Source organism: Lactuca saligna, chromosome 2 (assembly GCF_052625555.1).
Source record: "Lactuca saligna cultivar CGN05327 chromosome 2, ASM5262555v1, whole genome shotgun sequence".
Classification (NCBI taxonomy): Eukaryota; Viridiplantae; Streptophyta; class Magnoliopsida; order Asterales; family Asteraceae; genus Lactuca; species Lactuca saligna.
Genome location: NC_136418.1, coordinates 12,396,574 through 12,417,199, shown reverse-complemented (window position 1 = coordinate 12,417,199; position 20,626 = coordinate 12,396,574). Strand labels below are relative to the sequence as shown.

General features: G+C 37.1%; 1 protein-coding gene across 1 annotated transcript in view; it reads right to left on the bottom strand.

The window, feature by feature from the left end:
* Nucleotides 1-17,209: 17,209 nt before the first annotated feature.
* The window catches only part of LOC145028757 (GDSL esterase/lipase At5g42170-like), a 15,259-nt gene continuing 11,842 nt past the window's right edge, over nucleotides 17,210-20,626 (bottom strand). The window contains exons 2-5 of the mRNA XM_078977502.1: nucleotides 18,499-18,629; nucleotides 18,138-18,371; nucleotides 17,690-17,945; nucleotides 17,210-17,500 (exon numbers count right to left, since the gene is read on the bottom strand). Coding sequence (XP_078833628.1) covers nucleotides 17,301-17,500; nucleotides 17,690-17,945; nucleotides 18,138-18,371; nucleotides 18,499-18,629 — 821 coding nt within the window. The 3' untranslated portion in view covers nucleotides 17,210-17,300. The remainder of the gene's footprint in view (nucleotides 17,501-17,689; nucleotides 17,946-18,137; nucleotides 18,372-18,498; nucleotides 18,630-20,626) is intronic.

Genomic DNA, 20,626 nt, shown 5'->3' with positions numbered 1-20,626 from the left:
CTTGAAAGAGTTCCAAGCAGGAGACGGTGGCTGATTCGACTTGTGAATCAGAGTATATAGCAGCGAGTGAAGCAGCGAAGGAGGCGATATGGCTAAGGAACTTCATCGGAGACCTTGGAGTTGTACCAGCTATTAAGGAACCTATAGAGATTTTCTGTGACAACAATAGTGCGGTTACCTTAGCCAAGGAACCAAGAGATCATGGCAGATCCCGACACATTGACAGAAAATATCACTTCATAAGACACAAGATTGAAGAAGGACTCCTTGTGACAAGGAGTATATCGTCGGATGAGAATCCTGCAGATCCCCTTACGAAGGGACTGACGAGGGTTAAGCATTTTCAGCATGCGAGACGCATCGGGCTGAGGGACGATATTAGTTTTACAGATTAGATAGTTTTCCTGAAACTTGTAAAATGTAATCGACGTTTGATGATGAATAAAATTTGTGATTTATTTATGAGTAAAGTGTTACTATCATTGTCAATTATTTACTATTGTTTCAGTTTTGCATGTTTTGACTTCCAGAATAATTAATTTATTCAAACCTCCACAATCGATCATACGTCGGAAGTAGGTATGAATCAAGATTGTCATGAATTGGGTTTGTAGATGCCTTAAAGGTGTTTAGACATGGCAATGGTTGCTGCAACATTCATGAGTACTCATAAGTTATGAGTATTGGTATAAACCCACGCTCACTTGTATCACTTCATGGAATTTATCTCGAGTGATCGTGAGACGATAACATCATATAAATCTTTAAACCTAGAGATATGAGTTGTTACCTATGAGTTGGTTGTGCATTGATTGCACGTAAACACATCAGTAACTTGATGTTATAAAACGTGCCTTTGTGTACAATTCAATAAGTAGTAGAACAAGCATATCAGTCGAAGTTTATCTGTTCCTTCTAGAAATAGAAGCGATATCTAGGCCCCTCGATGATTTTGTGTTGACCCATGTACCAGGCCTGGTCAGAACTAAACCGATGTGTTCAGTGAAGTTCTTCGTCAAACAAATCGGAAAATCGAGAAACAACTGCTAGACAATAAGCAAGACATAGTTCCATGTGTTTGTCCGGCTGATATCATGAGAACAGAGGATTATGTGATCACTTATCTAAAATGGCGCTTCATAGTTCGACAGAGTCTTCATTGTTCGAGGGAGTTTTCGAGAGCTACGATTGTTGGTTGGTTCCTGATGTTATAGGCAAATATAGTTATTAGACTTATCCAAGTGGGAGTCTGTTGGATAAGGTGTCTAAGTCCATAACTTATTTGGTATATACTTGACCCGACCCGCATGGTCCATTTGGGTTGCATCTCATCCAAACTATTATGGATAATTTTATGAGAGTTATACACATATGTTTATTAATATATTATGAGTTATAATATATTAATATGAAGTTACGTTATTTAATTAGTTTTAGTCTTAAATTAATTATGAATTAATTTAGAGATTAAAAGGAATACTAATTAAATTATGGGCTATTTGTTTTATATAGTGTGGGCTAATACTCATTTGTTAATGGGCTAGGCTTATGTGGAAGTCCATGGATGATCCATGGAGCTTTTAACCCATGGATCCTTGGAAAAGGAAAAGACATGGGTTATTAGGGTTTCACCCTAACCATGCACACTATATAAGCATGCTTATGGAGCATGAAATGGAGCCTAAGAGAAAACTAGTGAACTAGTGTGTGTGTGCATGTGTGTGGCCGATTTTATACAAGGTGTATACTCTCTCAAAGTTTTCCAAGAGTTTGTGGTGTTTGTGATTCCATTTGAGGCATTCACACTATTGGTGCTTGGCCCTCAAACTCCTTAGAACCAAACTCACCAAAAGGTATGTAATCTCTTCTAACTCTTTTATGTTGAAATGTTCCCCATGCCATGTTAGATAGGTTATAAACCTTGGAAAATTATTATTTTGCATGTATTTAGACAAACATAGATCCAAGGTTTATTAGGGTTGCATGCACACTTAGGAAGTGTTAGATTGCTCAAAACCCAACACCATGTTCATACGTACAAGTTATATTACTAGTAAGCTACAATAGGCGTAGTTTACTAGAACAATGAATCATTCAAAGAGTCGGTTCATACATGAGTCAATACTTGCTAGATAGAGAGAACACACAATACAGCTAGTACACACAATACATTACAATACTATACAGAGAGAACATACAGGCTAGACAGAGGGAGAACACACAATACAACTAGTACACACAATACATTACAATACTATACAGAGAGAACATACAAGCTAGATAGAGGGAGAACATACAATACAGCTAGCATACATTACATTCAGTTATGTGAGCTATTAAACGGGTCATGACACTACCTTCTATGACCGTTTTTGTATCTAGAATCTCCTTAATTGGGGAGCGTATGAGTTTGCGTATAGATCTATACTTGATTGACTATCCTACACCTTGCTGCTCGCTACAGTGGGACTTGCAAGTCTACGGGTGCCAAATGTCATTTCTTACGACATCTTACATCGTCGTTTTTACTATTGATTCGGTAGCAGGATACAGGCCGATCACATGTTACTTTAAATTTCATTTGGTTTAAGGTAGTTAGTACAACAATAGTCACTTATTATAAAACTACAGTACTTTATAATTTCACCATTACATTCACTTCGTGAACATTCACACGATGCACGGTAATGTAAATACTATATTTTTGCTTAATGATAGTTAGATTTGGGAAAATACACACTCTTACAATAGACACAGTTAAATACTAGATGCCTTGGTAGAAGGCTACTTTCAGTAGGAAGCATAGGGTTTTCTAGGTTATTCAAAAGTTTTACATTCTTACAAATACAGTCTTACAAATACATTATTACAAATACAGAAACTAAAATACTTATGATCACACCAGCTTTAAAGCTAACACTCTCTTTCAAAATAACTTGTATCCTCAGGTCAACAGTAGACAGGTACCGATGCAAGGTTTAGAGAAGATGGAGCTCGTTCAAGACTCATCTTTCATTTTGATTCATACTTTAGTGTCTATTAAACATGCCAGAACACTTGTATTGAAATTATATTATTAATGTAATGGATGATGTTGTTGTTTGTTTACTACTATTCATTGTTGTGATACTGTACATGATGTCCTCCGCCCCAGAACGTTTCCGCCGTTCCTGGTTTTGGGGTGTGACAGATTGGTATCAGAGCATTGTTTATAGTGAATTGAGTATATCAACCCATAAAAGATATACAAACTATAAATACATTGGATTAAAATACTCTGAACCAAGAATTTATACTTTAAATAATAAAATATTTAATTAAGTATACATGCCTGCATTTATACTAAAATCAGTGTCACTAGGACAATACAAAAGAATTATGATTGTTGGACAACAAAAGTGGACCTAGAGACATATAGTCAAAACTAGGAAGATATAGCCTGATCAACTATATTATCCAAGGGTTGACTAGCATGTGCCTAAGTGTAGTTGTGAGGTTGCAACAAGTCTAAAATCTTACCAACAATACCACAAAGAAAACAATAGAACATAAACCTAAAATACTATAGGGGTATTTGGTGTTACTATAAGTACTTTAAACTTGATAACTAAAAAGGATCTTCATTACTAAGTTGATAGTTGCTAAGTGGATACACTAAAGTTATATGTAACTAGGACATTATAGACTTAGAATCTGTGAAAATTTTGCTTTACCCCTATTCTTTGTGAATTTGGAGTTAAGGTCACTTATTCGAAGGCCTGTCCTGTCTCGATTAAATATAACTGGTATGCACTTCACAAATAGTGATGTATCTAATCAAGATTTTCTAAATAATTGTCTAGATAATTCGTCTAATAATTATTTTCTTACCCAAATTCTCATGTAGATAACATGGTTGGACTCCATCCCCATGACAACTCGTACCTTCCGAATGAGGTCATTGCTGGATGGTTTGGGGAAGAACCAGAGAATGATCATCCGATCCCTTTGAATGATCACCATGGTGAAGACCTTTCGGATGGTGCTAACTCCGAACCCGAAGTTGAGAACCTACCCCAGACAGCTCCATTTCCAAATCCTGACCCTCGTGTGGCTTTTCAAGGCCCGACGCCTCCTTGGGTCGAATGTTTCGAAACATGGAGTGAAGGTCAAGATCAACCTATGCCGTTTAATGGAGACTGAAGCTTCTACAACGTAAATGAAGGGAGCACAACAGACAGAGTTCTACCAATCCTGATCCGTAGAGTTTTCCGAAACAAAATTCAAGGCAGGACAACTCTACGTCGTATCGCGGAAGTTTACACCAATGGAGAGATGCATATCCTTCGCACCAACCACCTTGAATATGCTCGTGAGAGATCTGAGAGAGACCACGGAACCCTGCTGCAAGAACTAGCAGAAACCCGAGCCGAAGTCATAGAGCTCCGAGTACGTGAGAGGGTATACGAAAGATACCTGCTTGATATGGAACGTCAATTAGCTGAACTAAGGGTTCACCATAGGGGTGACCATCACTAGTAGGAGATACTTTATTTCCCTTCTTTGTTTTTAAGAACCATGTTCCTATCCATGTTCTATGTAGCACTTATCTATGTGACTACCTTGTACTGTAAGTACTTTAGTTAGGTCTTTATGCTGTCAAATACTTTTCTACTTTAGATGTGATGTAAGACCTACCAGGTCAATTTTTCACAAAATTATTACATCTTAAACATCGATGATATTGACAGTCGACTAACTCCTGTGTCACTCTTTGTTCAAATACTTTTGTCATACCTTCATTTGGATTCTATCTGAAACTTGCTTTAGTCAAGTCTTTGGACTATAGTAATTTAACTCCAGGATCATCTTCAATCCTCTTTCAAAGGTTAGATAATATTATCCACCAACGATTAGTACCTCGGCTTGAATGACAAACGTCTAGAAACCATTCTACGAACTTACTTCTACTCTTTCTAGGACTGCATCATAGGGATGTAGGTCAAACTTTCGAGAACATACTCTTACTCTTTACTTGATCAATCGAAGTATATCTAGGCTCAACCAAAATCGCTCACAAAATACTTATCTTTCGTGTTACAGAATCATGTCGTCATCTGGAAACAATCAGCCGAACAACGAAACCCCTATCCTCCCTATCAACCCCGCTATGTTACAAGCTGCAGTAGCAGCTGCTGCGACAACTTTCCTTACACACATTAACTCCGGTAACGCAAACAAGCCTGGGAAAGGAGTTGACAATTCCGATTGTAGTATTAAACCGGGAAACCAACAGATGACAACAGTCACGGAACTACAAAGTCAAAAAACTTAGAGGAATAAACGAAAGTGCCAAGCCCAAAAGGAGCGCAAGAGATCCCAAAGACTTACCGAGGAACAACAACAAGTAGCAGCCCCTGTATTCCTAGAACCAACCCGACCATACGAAAGAAAACTTGCAAAGTGCAACCCTCATCATAATGGGGCTTGCAATAAAACGCAATGTTGCAATTGCCTTGAAATAGGGCACCACACTCATAATTATGGAGAACCAACACAACCCATCACTCAAGTCCCTGTCATCGGGACCAACCCCACACACAAAGTAGTGATAAATCCATACTCTTTAAAAGGAAATTTTCGAAGTATAGTAACGAGGAAGGCACTCGTGTCCACGTAACTCAAACTAAACATCTCACTTCCACCACCAATGCTAGTACTAGCCGGTCATGCTACCAATGCGGTGAGATAGGGCACTTCAAGAAGGATTGTCCTATAACAAAGAACTCTGGCGCAGATGGCAGAATTCTAAGGATCACTGCCGCAGGGGAAACTACTCCGAACCCACGTAAAAGTAATTAAGGTGTTTCATTGTAACAGACTTATAAACCGTTTTATATTAGTGCGACTCGAGCCTTACCTTTTACGGGATCCCGTCAGTTAAGGGACCCCCATGCTGCATATACTTGTCTTTTGTAGTATACCTTGTTCGCAACAATAGTCTCGTAGTAAGTCTAAGGTACTGTAACTCTGTTGATGGTTGCACGGTTGTGTTTTTCCTGTAACGCCTTATGTTCAAATCTAACATCTTAGTTCCCATATGATTCTTACATTATCATACAACTAGATTCAATTTGATCCTCATAATACCAGCTCCTTACGTACATCTCTTTCTCCGAAATCGCCTTTCTAGCGAAGCCGTCATATCAGAACACCAAAGTACTCATGCATAGAGTACCTCATGTTTGTTTTCCTTTCCGAAGAAATCCTCGAAGTACCACTCGTACAGTACGTCAAGTTCAATCCAAAGACCCATACGGTTGATCTATCACTGAAGAATGTATACAAAGGGATGGTATATAATCAAGGTTCTACAGGTTAAGAATTGATGATTCCACTTTAACTTCTTTTCCTCATTGGGGTGTGAACATAAAGAAGAATCATTTATTCAACTATCTTTTCAATCTTAATTATATACGACTCGTATACACGAGATTGTGATCGTTGAACCATGTATGAATTCTAATATGAACTTCAAGATGGAGACTGCCCAAGACTACGAGTAATCGCATCATCAGGTGAACAAACTTAGAACCCAGTACGACTCCTGAAACCAGATCGTCATACCGTCTAAACACCCACAGAGAGACAAGAATAGTCTAGACAACTTAGCGATACCCAGCATAAGAGTAGAAAGACCCAAATCCTCCCCCTGGAGAGCTCCGGTCTTATTCCTCAGAGAGGTGGACGAATAGTATCATAAGTACATTGACTATCGAAGGCCTCATCAAGATTTCCATTAGAAATCATTATCTCTGCCTTGCATGGATGAGTTGGTTGAGAAAACGTAAGAAACGAATTACCTTTCAGAAACGGGCCTAAGATCTGAATATCACTAATTTCGAGTATTAGAGAAGGATGTCCCGAAGACGGCCTTCCGAACTCGATACCGACACTACAAGTCTGTAGTGATACCCCTCGGATAGGACCAATGCACCCGTAGTACTCATGAACTTAATGGATAGGGTACGCCACTCTTACTTGGATCAGTTCGTCATTAACCTTGTAAATGACTTACTTATCTACCCGCGTAGTAAGAAGGAAATCATAAAGAGCACCTACAACAAACCATGGAACCAATACGATCAGAGAAGCGTTGTGCGAAGTTCGCAAAATACGAGTTTTGGAATTGAAGAGTCAAAATTTCCTAAGACACACTATTAGTGATGTGGAAATTCTTGAGGACCCTTGCAATTTATCAGAACCGTTGAGAATTTGTCAGCACCGAAGACGCCGTCGGGAATTCGTCAAATTTTAGGTCTTGCATACCTACTATAGTAGTCCATTTAGAACTCCTCTCAAATTACAGAACTTCTTACGAATTTGACCTAGGAGGGAGTGGCCCTTGACTGGGAAGAGAAGCAAGAGACAGAAACCCTTGGAACTCCAGGTGAGAGTGAAATTCATTTGGAAGTCTCACTCTGTGAATGGCTTGATACACTTCAGAAAGTGTAGAAAGCTAAATCCAAGGTACATTGGCATTCACTTCAGTCATGAGCTACCTTACTCTTCTGACATTGAGTTAAGAGTTTCCTACTTTGTCATTCTTAAAAAGTAGAGTTACTTTTGGTTCCTTAACCACCTTATCACATTTTTCCATCTACTTTAGCTCCACAATCGTAACCCTTGAGACTCTCAACATTTACCACTAATGTTTATGGTTACACAACATCTGTGTTGATGATCTTAGATACGTTCACCACGTGCTAAGTAAGACCCAAAATCCAAGACCTTATGTGAATTGACGGTGAAAGCTAAAATGTCCAAGCTATTACTTGTTACCTCGAAGAAATCTCTTTTTATTTTTTAGTGGTCTTTATGAAATTGTCTAAAACTAAGACGTTTATTCCCATAAGATCCAGTTTCATTTTTGTTTTTTAGATTTCTCATAATCACCCAGTCACTATATATATTATCAAACCTACTTGTTCAACAGGCCACATCGGTCTCACAAGTACTTTGTCCTACTCTCGGTCGTATCTTAAGTATCGAAGTTCGGATGAAGATTAACCACCCGTTAAAGCCTATATTTGAAATAAAAATGCCTTTCAATGTTTCTTAATAAACATTTGATCGTATTTCTACGGGAAACCACACAGACACTTTTCAATTTGTCTTAACTTTGAAGGACGAGATTCGTGCCCGGGATCCTTCGATTCATATCATCATTGACATCACTTATATCCCAAACACATCTTCCTTTATTTCTTTTCTTTGGAACTCTCTAGCACGGAGATCTCTATGATTTTCGAAATTCTTGTTTGTGGTCCTCATAACACCTTTTCAGATTTGTGCCTTCGGTTCTAAAAGAAATGGTGGTTCACTTCATTATGGGGCGCAGGTTGAAGCACTTGACGAGAACGGATGAGTCTCGATTGTAGCTGCCTATAAGGGAATTTGAAAGGTTTTCAAAGTAGAAGAGATGGTAACTAGATAAGGATTCCACATGACTCACAGGATAAGACTTTGAATACGCGCGTGAATTTGAAGCGGTTCCTATACCCATGCCTAGTGATGTATATCTAGGGAAACCCAGCTGTCAAATCATGCTCTTTCAGGAGCCGTTTCAGGGATCGTATCATCATCACATACGATTCTTTCTCTCTCTTGGAAAAGGTATAAAAAGGTTTCTCTCACATCATGTACCTCTTCATCACCTCCAAATCTCTCAAAGAATACAACAGGCGATTTACACTGTTCATCTTCTTCCTTTCATCAACCATGGCAAAATCCTATTCCGTCCAAGAACAAACAACTACTTCATCCCTTCTGACCATCAAACATAATCAGAATACAATCATCAAACTGAACCCTTATTCTATGACTCCTACATGCTTCATGTGGTCGAGTGTCTGAAGTATTCTCGATTGGTGGTTGCGCTCACTCAAGTCGAGTCTGTTCCAATGCCTCTACTATCAAAGGTCTATTCCTCAACTTCTTATGACAAACGCAAGGACTGTATCTTCTTTGAAATCTTCAATCACATGACATCTGTCTTAAAAGCTCGATTCTGTTCTCTATTAAAGCTTGCATCAGATGCTTATGTTATCTCTCAGGACTTCATCACCACTAATTAGCTCTTCTCTATGTTCTATGACAAGGGGTACACTGATGTTCTCACAACCGTCACTAAGTTCAAGAAGTCCTACTTACCACCGCAATGGAATGGTCTTTTCACACTTATATTTAAGGGATTAGCTAAAAGAGTTGCTGGATCAAATGGTGCCAGTAAAGGTTTCATGACTATTTTGTATGGTCTCTATCATGGCATCAATCTGGACTATGGATTTCTGATATGATCTAAGTTGGTGCAGAGTTTCAACCTATCGTCCAAACACTCAGAAATCTCATGTAGACGATTCTGGACTCTGGTGAATCACAAGGCAATCAAGCATTTCCAGGTTCCGATCATGGTAGATGCAATGTTGTCCACAATTTCCACATTTCACACAACAAAGATTATTGTCTCTGATCCCACCAAGTTCACCTTCAATGGGTCAATTCCTGAAAAAATGTCACGATGTGCTTCCAGTGCGAGCCGTGTTATGGCTGATTATCGAAAGTTGACTCCTTCAGGGCCACATCAACTTACTTCAGAGATGTAGTCCGCTCTAGAAGGTGTTGAGAAACCATCCAAGAGGGGCAAGAAGTCGGAATCAAATAAAATGGAGACCGAAGGTCCATCATCTCCTTCTGAGAAAACCAAAAAGTGTAAAGTTGAAAAAGCAGTTCTTTTCTCTCCGAAAAAGAAAAGAGTCAAGAAAATGGCAAGAAAAATGAAGGCATCTTCGCCTGTCAACTCAGATGAGGAAGAAGAGGTTCATGTTGAAGACTTACAAAGGAGAAATACACATCTACGATATCCAACTCCTATGGTACAACCTCCAATTTCTTTTCTTACTCCTGATCCTTCTCCGAAAACTACTATAACACCAATTTTTGTTGCTACATTACTACCACCTGTCTCTTCTCAACCTACTCCCACTGCTCCATTTCCATCTCCAATATTTTCTCAAACTACAACAACCACTACAACTGAACCTCCGGTTCCTATCAACGTATCTGATACGGAGGCACCTACCGGAGCAACCGAAACCCATGTAACAACCGAAACCCATGTAACAACCGAAACCCCTGTAACAACCGAAATCCCTGTTACAACCGAAACCCTAGTTACCAGTAAACCTCTTTCACCATCTCCTTCAACACATTCTGAACCTATTCTTGGTGGTGATAACTTTGATTTTGACTCTACTTACTATAGTCCTTATCGGCTTCCAAATGATGATGATGATGATGCTCCGGTGACAACTCAACATTTAAGAGTCTTAATGATAAGCTTGATACATTAATTCCTTATCCGGCAACTTATTCAGATGTGGTTTTGAAAGCTTTTCTCGACACTGCTCTTCAGTAGTACACAACTTCAATCGACAAATCAACAAAAGTTGTGGATGCATCCACATCCTCCAGCAAGAAAGCAACAACTGAAGTGACGGATCTCATTCATGATTCGAGAATTTTCTTAGAAACTAAAATTTGACTTTGTTCGTTCTGAACTCAAATCAAATCACAATTCTCTTCTTACTTCTGTCAATACTCCCCTTGAAAAGCTTCAGACAGATCTAGCTACAAAAAAATAAGATAATGGATGCAATAGCTCACAAAACAACAACGCTTGAAGTCCAGTCTGCTCAACTTGATCAAGCGAAGAAAGAAATTGACTCACTCAAAACTGAGCGTGTTGTACTTAAAAGTTGTGCTGGTGATGTTCTATCAATTCTGGGTATTATCGTCAACACCCATTATCCGATTCTCACTCTTACCATCTGGAATCACTTAACTGCAATGCTCCTTTTAGTGATTGAAATCTTGTATCAAATGAAGGGTGTTACAGAGCCGCTTGTCACTCCGCACCAAGGGGGATAAGGTGTTCAAGATCCTCCAATTCCACCGAATGTTGTTCTCAAATCTCAACCCAAAGAACCGAAGGTTAATGTAGCTTCGGGTTCTGGAGGAATGGAAAAACTGAAGGGTATTTCAAATGAAAGTGATGAGGAATATGAAACAATTGCAAATGCCCCGGAAAGAAAGAAAAGGGATAAATAAATCGATGATAATCTCCAGATAGCCAGACAAGAAGAAGAGAAAGAACGATAGCGAAAAGAAGAACAAGATGAGCTGATCTGCAAAAAGTCTCTCTTTCCCCCTTGGAGTCAGGAAAGATTTCTTAAAGAATAGATTGAGTCCCCAAGCACTCACTGGTTGGAACCAGTTGCTTCATTTGAGTGTGCTAATATGAAGGATTCACAGTTTGATATGCCTATTACCTGCAGGGCATCCGTCTTTCATTATTTTAACTCAACAGTTGATGTTTCTTCTCCTCACCCATAGGTTGATCAAGATCTTAACAACTATTATCTTGAATTTATTCAACCTCAATACTTGACATGGAGTGCACAAAAAATAATGTTTGTCAAGGTATTGAAACCCTCTGCTGCTGGAAAGTATCTTAATGTTCAGTTCAGGGTAACCCGAGGTTCAGATAACTCACATGATTGGAATTTGTTATTCAATATTTTTCTAATCAATCAAGAGCAGTATGTGCTGATTCTTGATCATATCAAATTGATGTTGGCTTCCTACATCCATGAAGTTGCTAAAATAGATCATGAGATTGTAAATGTTTTGAGGAAGAAGCCGATTGTGAAGCCCATTGGGAAGCAAAGTGATCTTAATAAAATGAAGATGGAAAAGATTGATCCAACACATCATATTGTCGTGTTCACAAGAGGTGAATGTGAAAAATTCCTTTTCGCTGTTGTCGACAAGCACCTGTTCTCCACAATTTGTTTGGAGCATGTTCTTGATATCACTCACAGGTGTAAACACAATAGTGTTTCGGACAAGAAGAACTTCTCAGCCATGCTTTGGTGGTATATTGCTTTTTGTCAAATTCTGTTGGCCATTATACCGAAGGTGTTCAAGACGGTAAAGAAGTTTCCTATTACTCAACCGAACTGATCTCTCGCCTCAACAGATGCAAATGAGGAGATTGTTGGATTTATAAGAGTTGCGTCATTGGGACTAATGCTTTTACTATTTTGTATACCTGGTTTGCGCCTGTCCAACCGTGGATTATTAGTAGGGTTAGCTTATATATAGTGCATGCATGTATAGCCTTATATAAGAACGCTCTTCATTAATTGTGGCATTGTAACCGTTGACACCTCTATAGTCTAAGTTCTTAATCGAGCTCTTCAGAGGTGTTGAATATTAATCATTTGGCATCGTTGATCCATTCTTGTGTTCTTTGCTTCATTATTTATTATCTGTTTAGAATCTATCGATCTTATTAGAATATTATTCTCATTAACTTGGTGTGAACAATGTTGGTTGCATTATGTAATGTTGGTGATTAATGTGTTATGTTTCATGTATATTCATTGTGATGATCATTTAATTGTTATTCACACGAGCCCTCGGACGTTTCCGCCGTCTGGTTCAGGGGTGTGAAAACAATGCGTGATTCCGCCTTATTTCCTGTTCCATGTCTGGTTGTGAATTTAGGGCAGAGTCAATCAATCTACTGTCTTCTCGGACTTAATTATATATGAATTGTAGACAGCAAAAAATTATAGATCGACCTAGTGGGAAACATAGTATGAAGTATCATCACTATCTAGTAGAACACTCTTACTTCTAGTACTTGCATAACGCAGTACACAACATTCACAATGGTAATAACGAGGTTAAAACAGAAAGCACTATAAGCGTACACACCCTCAAGAAAACGCTCCTTCCGAAGCAACTTAACACGTACTCCGTTGACGTCAACCGACCTACACTGGCTTTGTCCTCGCTATACCAATCACGTGTTACACTAGACACCATTCACCTTAACCGACTGGCTAGCGAGACTCTCAACACTCTTAACAACAAATCCGACACCGAACCTCAGACTCTTCTCTCGCTTCAAACCTCCGAAGTATTCATGCGAGGAGTACCCCACTTTCTATAACCTTTCCTAAGTATCCCCAGCAGACCTTTCAGAAATACCACATACGCAGCAAGTCAAGTTCAAGTGCAGAGCGTAGGGATAGATACGGTTAGCCTATCACTATTAAGTGAATACACCAGGGTGGTAAATAATTAAGATTCTACGGACTTAGGATGTGTGTTTCCACCCTATCTCATGTTCCTTGTTTGGTTGTGGACCTAGGGCAAGGCCACCCATCTGACTGTCTCATCAATCTTAATTATATACAGATTTTATACACGAAGTGATGATGGATGAACCAGGTATCAGTCCTACCAAGAACTTCAAGACAAAAGCTGCCCAGAACTACGAGTGGACATCCTCCCAGTCGGATAGACATAGATAAGTAAGTCAAACCCAAAGACTCTACACCAATCAAAATTCATTTGGGTACAAGAAGATCCCATGGAATAAAAGTATCCAACTCTCTCCTTAGCTCATGAGTAACCACTTAGGAGTTGAATTTTGGGAAGAAATTCCCTCTAACGAGGGGATGATGTCACAACTCAAAATTTTAGACCTAGCATGGTCTAAACCCTAACCGAGTGTTATTGTAAATCACATTGTAATCCCTATTGCAAGGTGTCCTCTATAGCCTTAGAGTTTGTTTCTAAAACTAAAAAGGAAGTATAGAAAGAAACCTAGACTAAAATAGGAGGGTATAATCCAATATTTGGATAAAGATCAAGGTTTAATCCATGAATAAGATATCATAATCTTTTCACGGCCTAAAGAAAACAATGATTAAGTAGTTTACAGTCTAGAAAAAAGGGTTTCCGGATTTAGGAATTAAGATCAAAGATGTTCACGGTCCAAGAAGCTTCCAAATGATGTGTTCACGGTCCAAAAGAAATCCAAGGAAGTATTTACGGCCAAGGTGAAAAAGAAAACATGTGTTCACAGCTAAGCTCAACCATGAACACCCTCTTATTGGGATGAAAACCCTATTAAACTCCATTAATGGATCGTAAAAACTCTACGACCAATGCCAACTCAAGTCGTTTTCAACGAATTCAAAATGTTTTTAAAGCATTTCAAATTACTTCAAATGTTTTATACGTTTATATGTATATGTCTTATACATACATGAATAAAATTTTATTAGATAAATCTTTAACCCTTTTGTAAGATGTCAAAAAAAAAGGTACTTTTTTCATCGTTTTATCGAGTTATACAAATTATTTAGTTACAAGGACTTTCAATGCATACAAAACATACATTTAAACTATAATAGGTATAGTTTATGGGACACCACCTTAGTTCACTACTACAAGTATACACTATTAAAATAATTATTTAAGTATACTTATTTTGTATTACAACATACATTACCACATGATAATACAAAGGAATACTAATACAAGATAACACTATAACACTATACGTAGAACCAATTAATACAGCGTTGTGAGGCACTATTTTGGGTACCTACAGCAGTACAGGTTCAAGTCCTATAAATTATAACCAGAGTCTCCCGAAAAGAGAGCGCGAGATTTGTGTATAGATCTATACGGGACAGACAATCCCATACCCAAATTGCTAGCTATAGTTAGGCAGGCATGACTGGGGGTGACAAATGTCATAAATAACAATGCCTGAAGAACATCATAGAGGACACTAGGTCATATTAGTATGGTTATATAAAACTTACAATATTATAAACAAGGTCTATAGGATTAACACTACTTCATGGGTTTTATCTTAATAATAAGACCACATAGTTTTACGAGCAACAAGAGCATATAAATCAAAAGGGACCTATAATGTTAACATTATAAGTTCTTGGTTTATGCGTCAAAGGTTATTTATAATTATAGGGACCGATAGGTAATAAAATGGGTGATTTTCACTTTATTTCCTGTTCCTTGTTTGGTTGTGGGCTTAGAGCAGATTCACGCAGTTTATTACCTATTCGATTTTGGTTATATATGACCTGTATGAACAAAGAAATTATAGGGGTAACAGGTATGGGTCAGGTCACTATATATAACTATGGTACACTATTTTCTAATACAAAACATACATTCCTTAAAGAACGTATAACATGGTACATGCATACAAAAAGGGTCATACTATAAATATAGTCATATTACATTACTTTTCAAAGTATGAGACAAAGGAACTTACGTGTCACTACATTAGAAAATATATGATTTTCTAGGAGAACATACTTACAATTCTAAAAAGGATCATTACAATTAACTCTGTAAGTACTTAGCGAATACTTCCGGGTAAAATACAGTGAGGATCCGAGAAATAGTAGGATGTATGTCTTCCTATCCATTTCCTGTTCCTTGTTTGGTTGTGGGCTTGAGGCATATCCATACAATCGATTGTTTCTTCGATCTCCATTATATATAACTTGTATACACTAAGTACTCGTAGAAGGAACTAGTATGAGTCAATTAACATATAATTCATTACATCAGGAGATACATGATTTCCTTGAAAAATACAACATGTTTTACAAAGATCAATGAACCGGTTTTCTAAAACAAAACGCTTATGAACTCACTAACTTTAATGTTAACACTAATTCAAAACCACTTGTATTCTCAGGGCACTAGTAGACAGGTACTTGTGCAGGTTCTAGAAGATGGACATAGTAGCTTCAAGTCTTTATTTTTCTATTTACTGTTGGAGTCAATCATGTGTGATTCAAATACAATGTAAACACTATATTATCAATACAATGGTGGTGGTTGCTTTGATTACCATTATTCAATTGTTGTGATACTACACATGACGTCCTCCGCCCCCGAATGTTTCTGCTATTCCGGTTTGGGGGTGTGATATTAAGCAAACTATTTTTGTCAAAAATTTTATGCACCGAATAATTAACCGTAACTGATAACATTGTCATTTAATTAAAACATTGATAAAGTCAAATTCATACTACAACTTACCATACATACTAAAAGAAGTACATTGCATAAGCTTACACACATATATATTCTAAATTATTCATTTCACTACAAGCGAAACTGCAAGCATGATTACCAAACATTTCCGAATCCCTAATTCCCACTCATTTGTGCCAATTCGTTTGTAAAACTCATAGATTCCTTATTCGCCTTCCCTTTGTGCTCAATGAAATTATTTTCTACAATTGATAACCTCGCTTCAATGGAATCTACTTCTGCTTCATCTATTGTATTCTTGTTTAGGGAAACTTCATCCTCATTAACCCATTTCCAAATACACGACGGGAACCCACAACCACAAGGGTAAGCAACATCAAACACATTCTCTGGCTTCAAAATTTTTGACCTCAAGGTTGATATTATGTATTTACTAGAAGATGAAGCCATCATAGGACCCGAAGAAGAAGAAGATGAACCAGCAAAATGAATATAGGAGACGAAAAGCAAATTATCTTACTTTCCTAATAGCCCTAATCCAAATTAAAAGAAGGCAATATACAAATATCATGTCACTCGTCCTATCCAATGTCATTAAATGAAAGGTTAACTCATCAATTTTTAGTCTTAGTCATCTTATAACCACAACCACCGGTAACCATTAGTTAGGATGTGAACAAAAGATAAACATGGTAACCACCGGTAATCGTTAGTTTGGATGTGAACAAAAGATAAACGTGGTTTGTATTTTTATTACAATGGCTTTAGTTAAAGAGTGTTTTTTAACGGTCAAAATTCCAATGGTCTTTTTTTTATATGTTTTTCAAATATTCATCTTTATAAGTTATTTTACCTTTTGGAAATTAAAAAGTAAAAAAATAATAATAGTAATAAACTTTTTAGTGTTTTTTTTTTCTAAAAAGAAAACTTTTGTATTTGAAGTTAACCTATAAAAATACAATAAATTGGAAAAACTTTTATTTTGGAAAACATAAATAAATTTATGTTTAAACCATAAAAGCTAAACCTTGAAGGTATTTAATTAAGTCTTTTCGGGTGTTCATAGTAGATGTAGTCGATGTATATATTTAGTGGGATTGAGAAAACAATTGACCCGTTTCATTAGTTGCTTTTGCAAAAATAGAGACGTACATGTATATAATTTTTGTATTATTTCTCTATATCACAGTCGTACCCATAACCATTGGACGGGTTGCCAAATAGTCTGGCTGGAAAGCATACTTTGGTGGAGTTCAAATATAAAATCACCAACACACATAAACTTGTATTCATTTTTTTCATAAAACATGGTCCATTATATCTACAATAACAAATTATACCATCATAGAAATCAAATTACCTTAAAACAACTTTTTCATCATATCAGGTAAAACAAGATTTACGAAGATGTCACATCCTTTTTCTGTTGGGTGGAGGCTATCCCAAAAGAAGAAATTAGAGTCGTTGTGGCACGTTCGGGTTCGGGTCATGCGCTTGTTGCACAAGTAACACATCTCTAGCTCTCCTGTTCCACAACAACCTCTATTTGTAACCTCCAAGCCTATATAGGAAAACAAAAAAGTACGAAAAACGAAAACTTATTGAAATATGAATATGAAAAAAAAAAAAAAATTTATCATCGTCTAAGACAATAGTACTCCTTATTAATGGGATTCAAGGAAAATAGTATATGACACTATAAATTTAGAAGATTCGGTTCATTAAATAATATATTTAAGTTATGGAATACCATATTGTTGAGGGTTATCAATGATGTTCATCAGAGGTTTGTAGAAATCTGAGAAGGCAATCCTGGTTTGAGGAAGATTGCTTGCAAGAACTTGGAGCTGTAGTTTTAGCATGCTGTTGAAAAATTGTGCAGCTTTATTGTACTTCTCCGCACATATTCTTTGTGCTCCCCCAGCTAGGGTTCTTTCAATTGGTATACAGCCAATTGCAGATGTGCTAAAGACAACTATCTTTCTTGCTCCCAATTTATGTATTTCCTTCAATTAAATGAAAGAACATATGTAACTAATCTTAACGAAGTATGTAAATTTATGTTCATCGCTAGTATTTGTTTTCTCCCTTGAAAAGCATAGTCTAATTGTGTTTTTACATTTGAACTTAAGTTGGATTTATATGAAACTTAATATTTGAGGCGAAAACAGTAATAAAAAATGATGGAGATTTTGTACCTGTAAAAAATTGCTCGCTAGCTTCACCAACTTATTACCATAAGCAGGGACATCATATTGTAATCTTCTCATGGGAAATGTAAAATAGTTTACAAGAAAATCATTGGTTCCTGCTGACACCAAGAATACACTATTGGTAATTGTATTCATTGCAGCTTCTTGCCCTATGTTCCCCTTGAGCTTCTCAATATATTGTTTGAACATTTCCAATTGAGATGATAGCGACATAACATTCTAATTTTAACATGTTTAAAAAGAATGAAACAAATTAATAACCACAATATAAATTCACTAACAAAAATATATTGTATGTTATTTAGGAATGAATTATTTCATGTACAGAATGATTATACATGCATACCGATAATTTGGAGGTTAAGGGATCATAACCAGCACCACCAGAAGCAAAACTTACACCAGTTAAAAGATCCTCATGTTGTATGAGAGGGTCTAGATATGCTGGAAGATACTCCTTCACTCCAAATCCCTTCGCTTAGAATTCGATAACAGATAAGGGCACTTTTGTTAGTCAAAATCGTTGAAACTACCATGCACCATGCATATCATTCAAATCCCTTTAATATGTCTGATTTAAACGCATCTAAAACCTAATACAATTACATTATATTCTTGATACATTATGGTTCGTGTAAATGAGGCATTCCCAATGAAGTAAATATACGAGGTTTAATGGATGGACAAATCGATAGTTCACGTTTCTGTACAATTTTAAAATGTTGTTCTCCGTTACATTATACTCCAAAATGTTTAATGAAATATATATTAAAGAAAAGTTTGTTTTAGCCGTTATAGTCATTGAGTTCCAATGTCAACTTGGCATCCAATTATGGTTATGCTTAACCCCGTGAATGCCAGCTAGGAATTCCTAATCATTCAACCATTCTTTTGAGCACACAGTATGGGTTATCTCGTTTTCGTTATTGTCGACGTGAACACGCCTTAAAAGCGTAGTAACGGGGAACACCGCCACCCCTTCTTGTTACTTCTCGTTGTGTCATCTCCCACTACAAGAAAAACCGGCAATAGCAGTGATGCCTTTAGCGGTGACGGGGACTTTTAGCGGCGAAAAAAAACAAACGTGTTTTTTTGTCGCCGCTAAAAGTCTCCATCGCCACTAAAAGCTTATTTTGGCAATCCGTGTCATTTAAATCTCATTCGTCGATTTAAGAGATGATCCTACGACTAGGATGACATAAGAAATATCCGGTTGTTTTCCCTCCAGTGTATCACCGCTAAAGAGTGCGCGTCGCCACTAATGGCTTATTTTGGCGATCCGCGTCATTTCAATCTCATATATCGGTTTAAGAGATGATACAACGATGCAGAAAACCCCACATTGTTTTCCCTCCCATGTGTCTCCGCTAATGAGTCCTCGTCACCGCTAAAGACCGTTGACAATAAAACCCCTCTCTACTCTATTTTTCTGTGTTCTCCATTCTTCTTTCTCACCATTGTCGATGACCTCATCAGAATTTCACAAAAACCTTCACAATTTCACCCATCTCTGCTCCATTATCTCCTTTTCCTTTTCCTTTTCACTTCTCCTTACTAAATTTGTAGCATTGATGTGTATTTTATGTGTATTTTGTGTTTGTAGATATGGATGTGTATTTATATGTGCATTTGTATGTATATGTGTATTTTGAATGTATTTTATGTATGTATATGTGTTTTGTATGTGCAATCCTATGTATATATGTATTTTTATGTATACGTATGTGTATTATGTATGTGTATGTATTTTCATTCGTATATGTGTATTATGTATCTGTATGTATTTTCGTATGTATATGTGAATTTTGTATGTGTAATATGTATGTATATGTGTATTTGTATGAACAGAAATACATATTAATATCAGCAACGCCTTTAGTGGCGACGGAGAGCATTAGCGGCGACGCAACTTTAGCGACGACGAATAGAGCATCAGCGACAAGCCAACAGCAGCGACCCTTTAGTTTTGACATGTCGCCGCTAATACCTTTAGCAGCGACATGTTGGACCTTTATCAGCGACGCCTCTTATTTCTTGTAGTGTGTGTGCTCCTTACAACGTGGCAAAACGCGTAGATTTTGAATAAATGAAGTGTGCCAAAATGATATTTAAAAAAATTTACCTTTAAACCTTATATAAATACAACTTTCATTTCATTATATACATCTTTCTTTCTCTCTTTCTCTTATATTTTATATATAAAAAAAAATTCATAGTTTCTTCTCAATCCAAAAAATCAGCAAAACCCAAAGACCCCCCCTCCCTCCATCATCAAACTCAAACACACAACCAAATACAACCTCGCATCTCGGATTTGTAGTTTATGAAAATTATTTCAACCTTTTTATCGTCTCAATGATTACTACAAATTTCATAACAAGGCGCCGCTTTTAATTCCGCTTCACCACCACAACAATTTCTCCAATCACCTTACTTTCAAAAAAATATGTTTGGTCAAAATCTAAATTTACAAC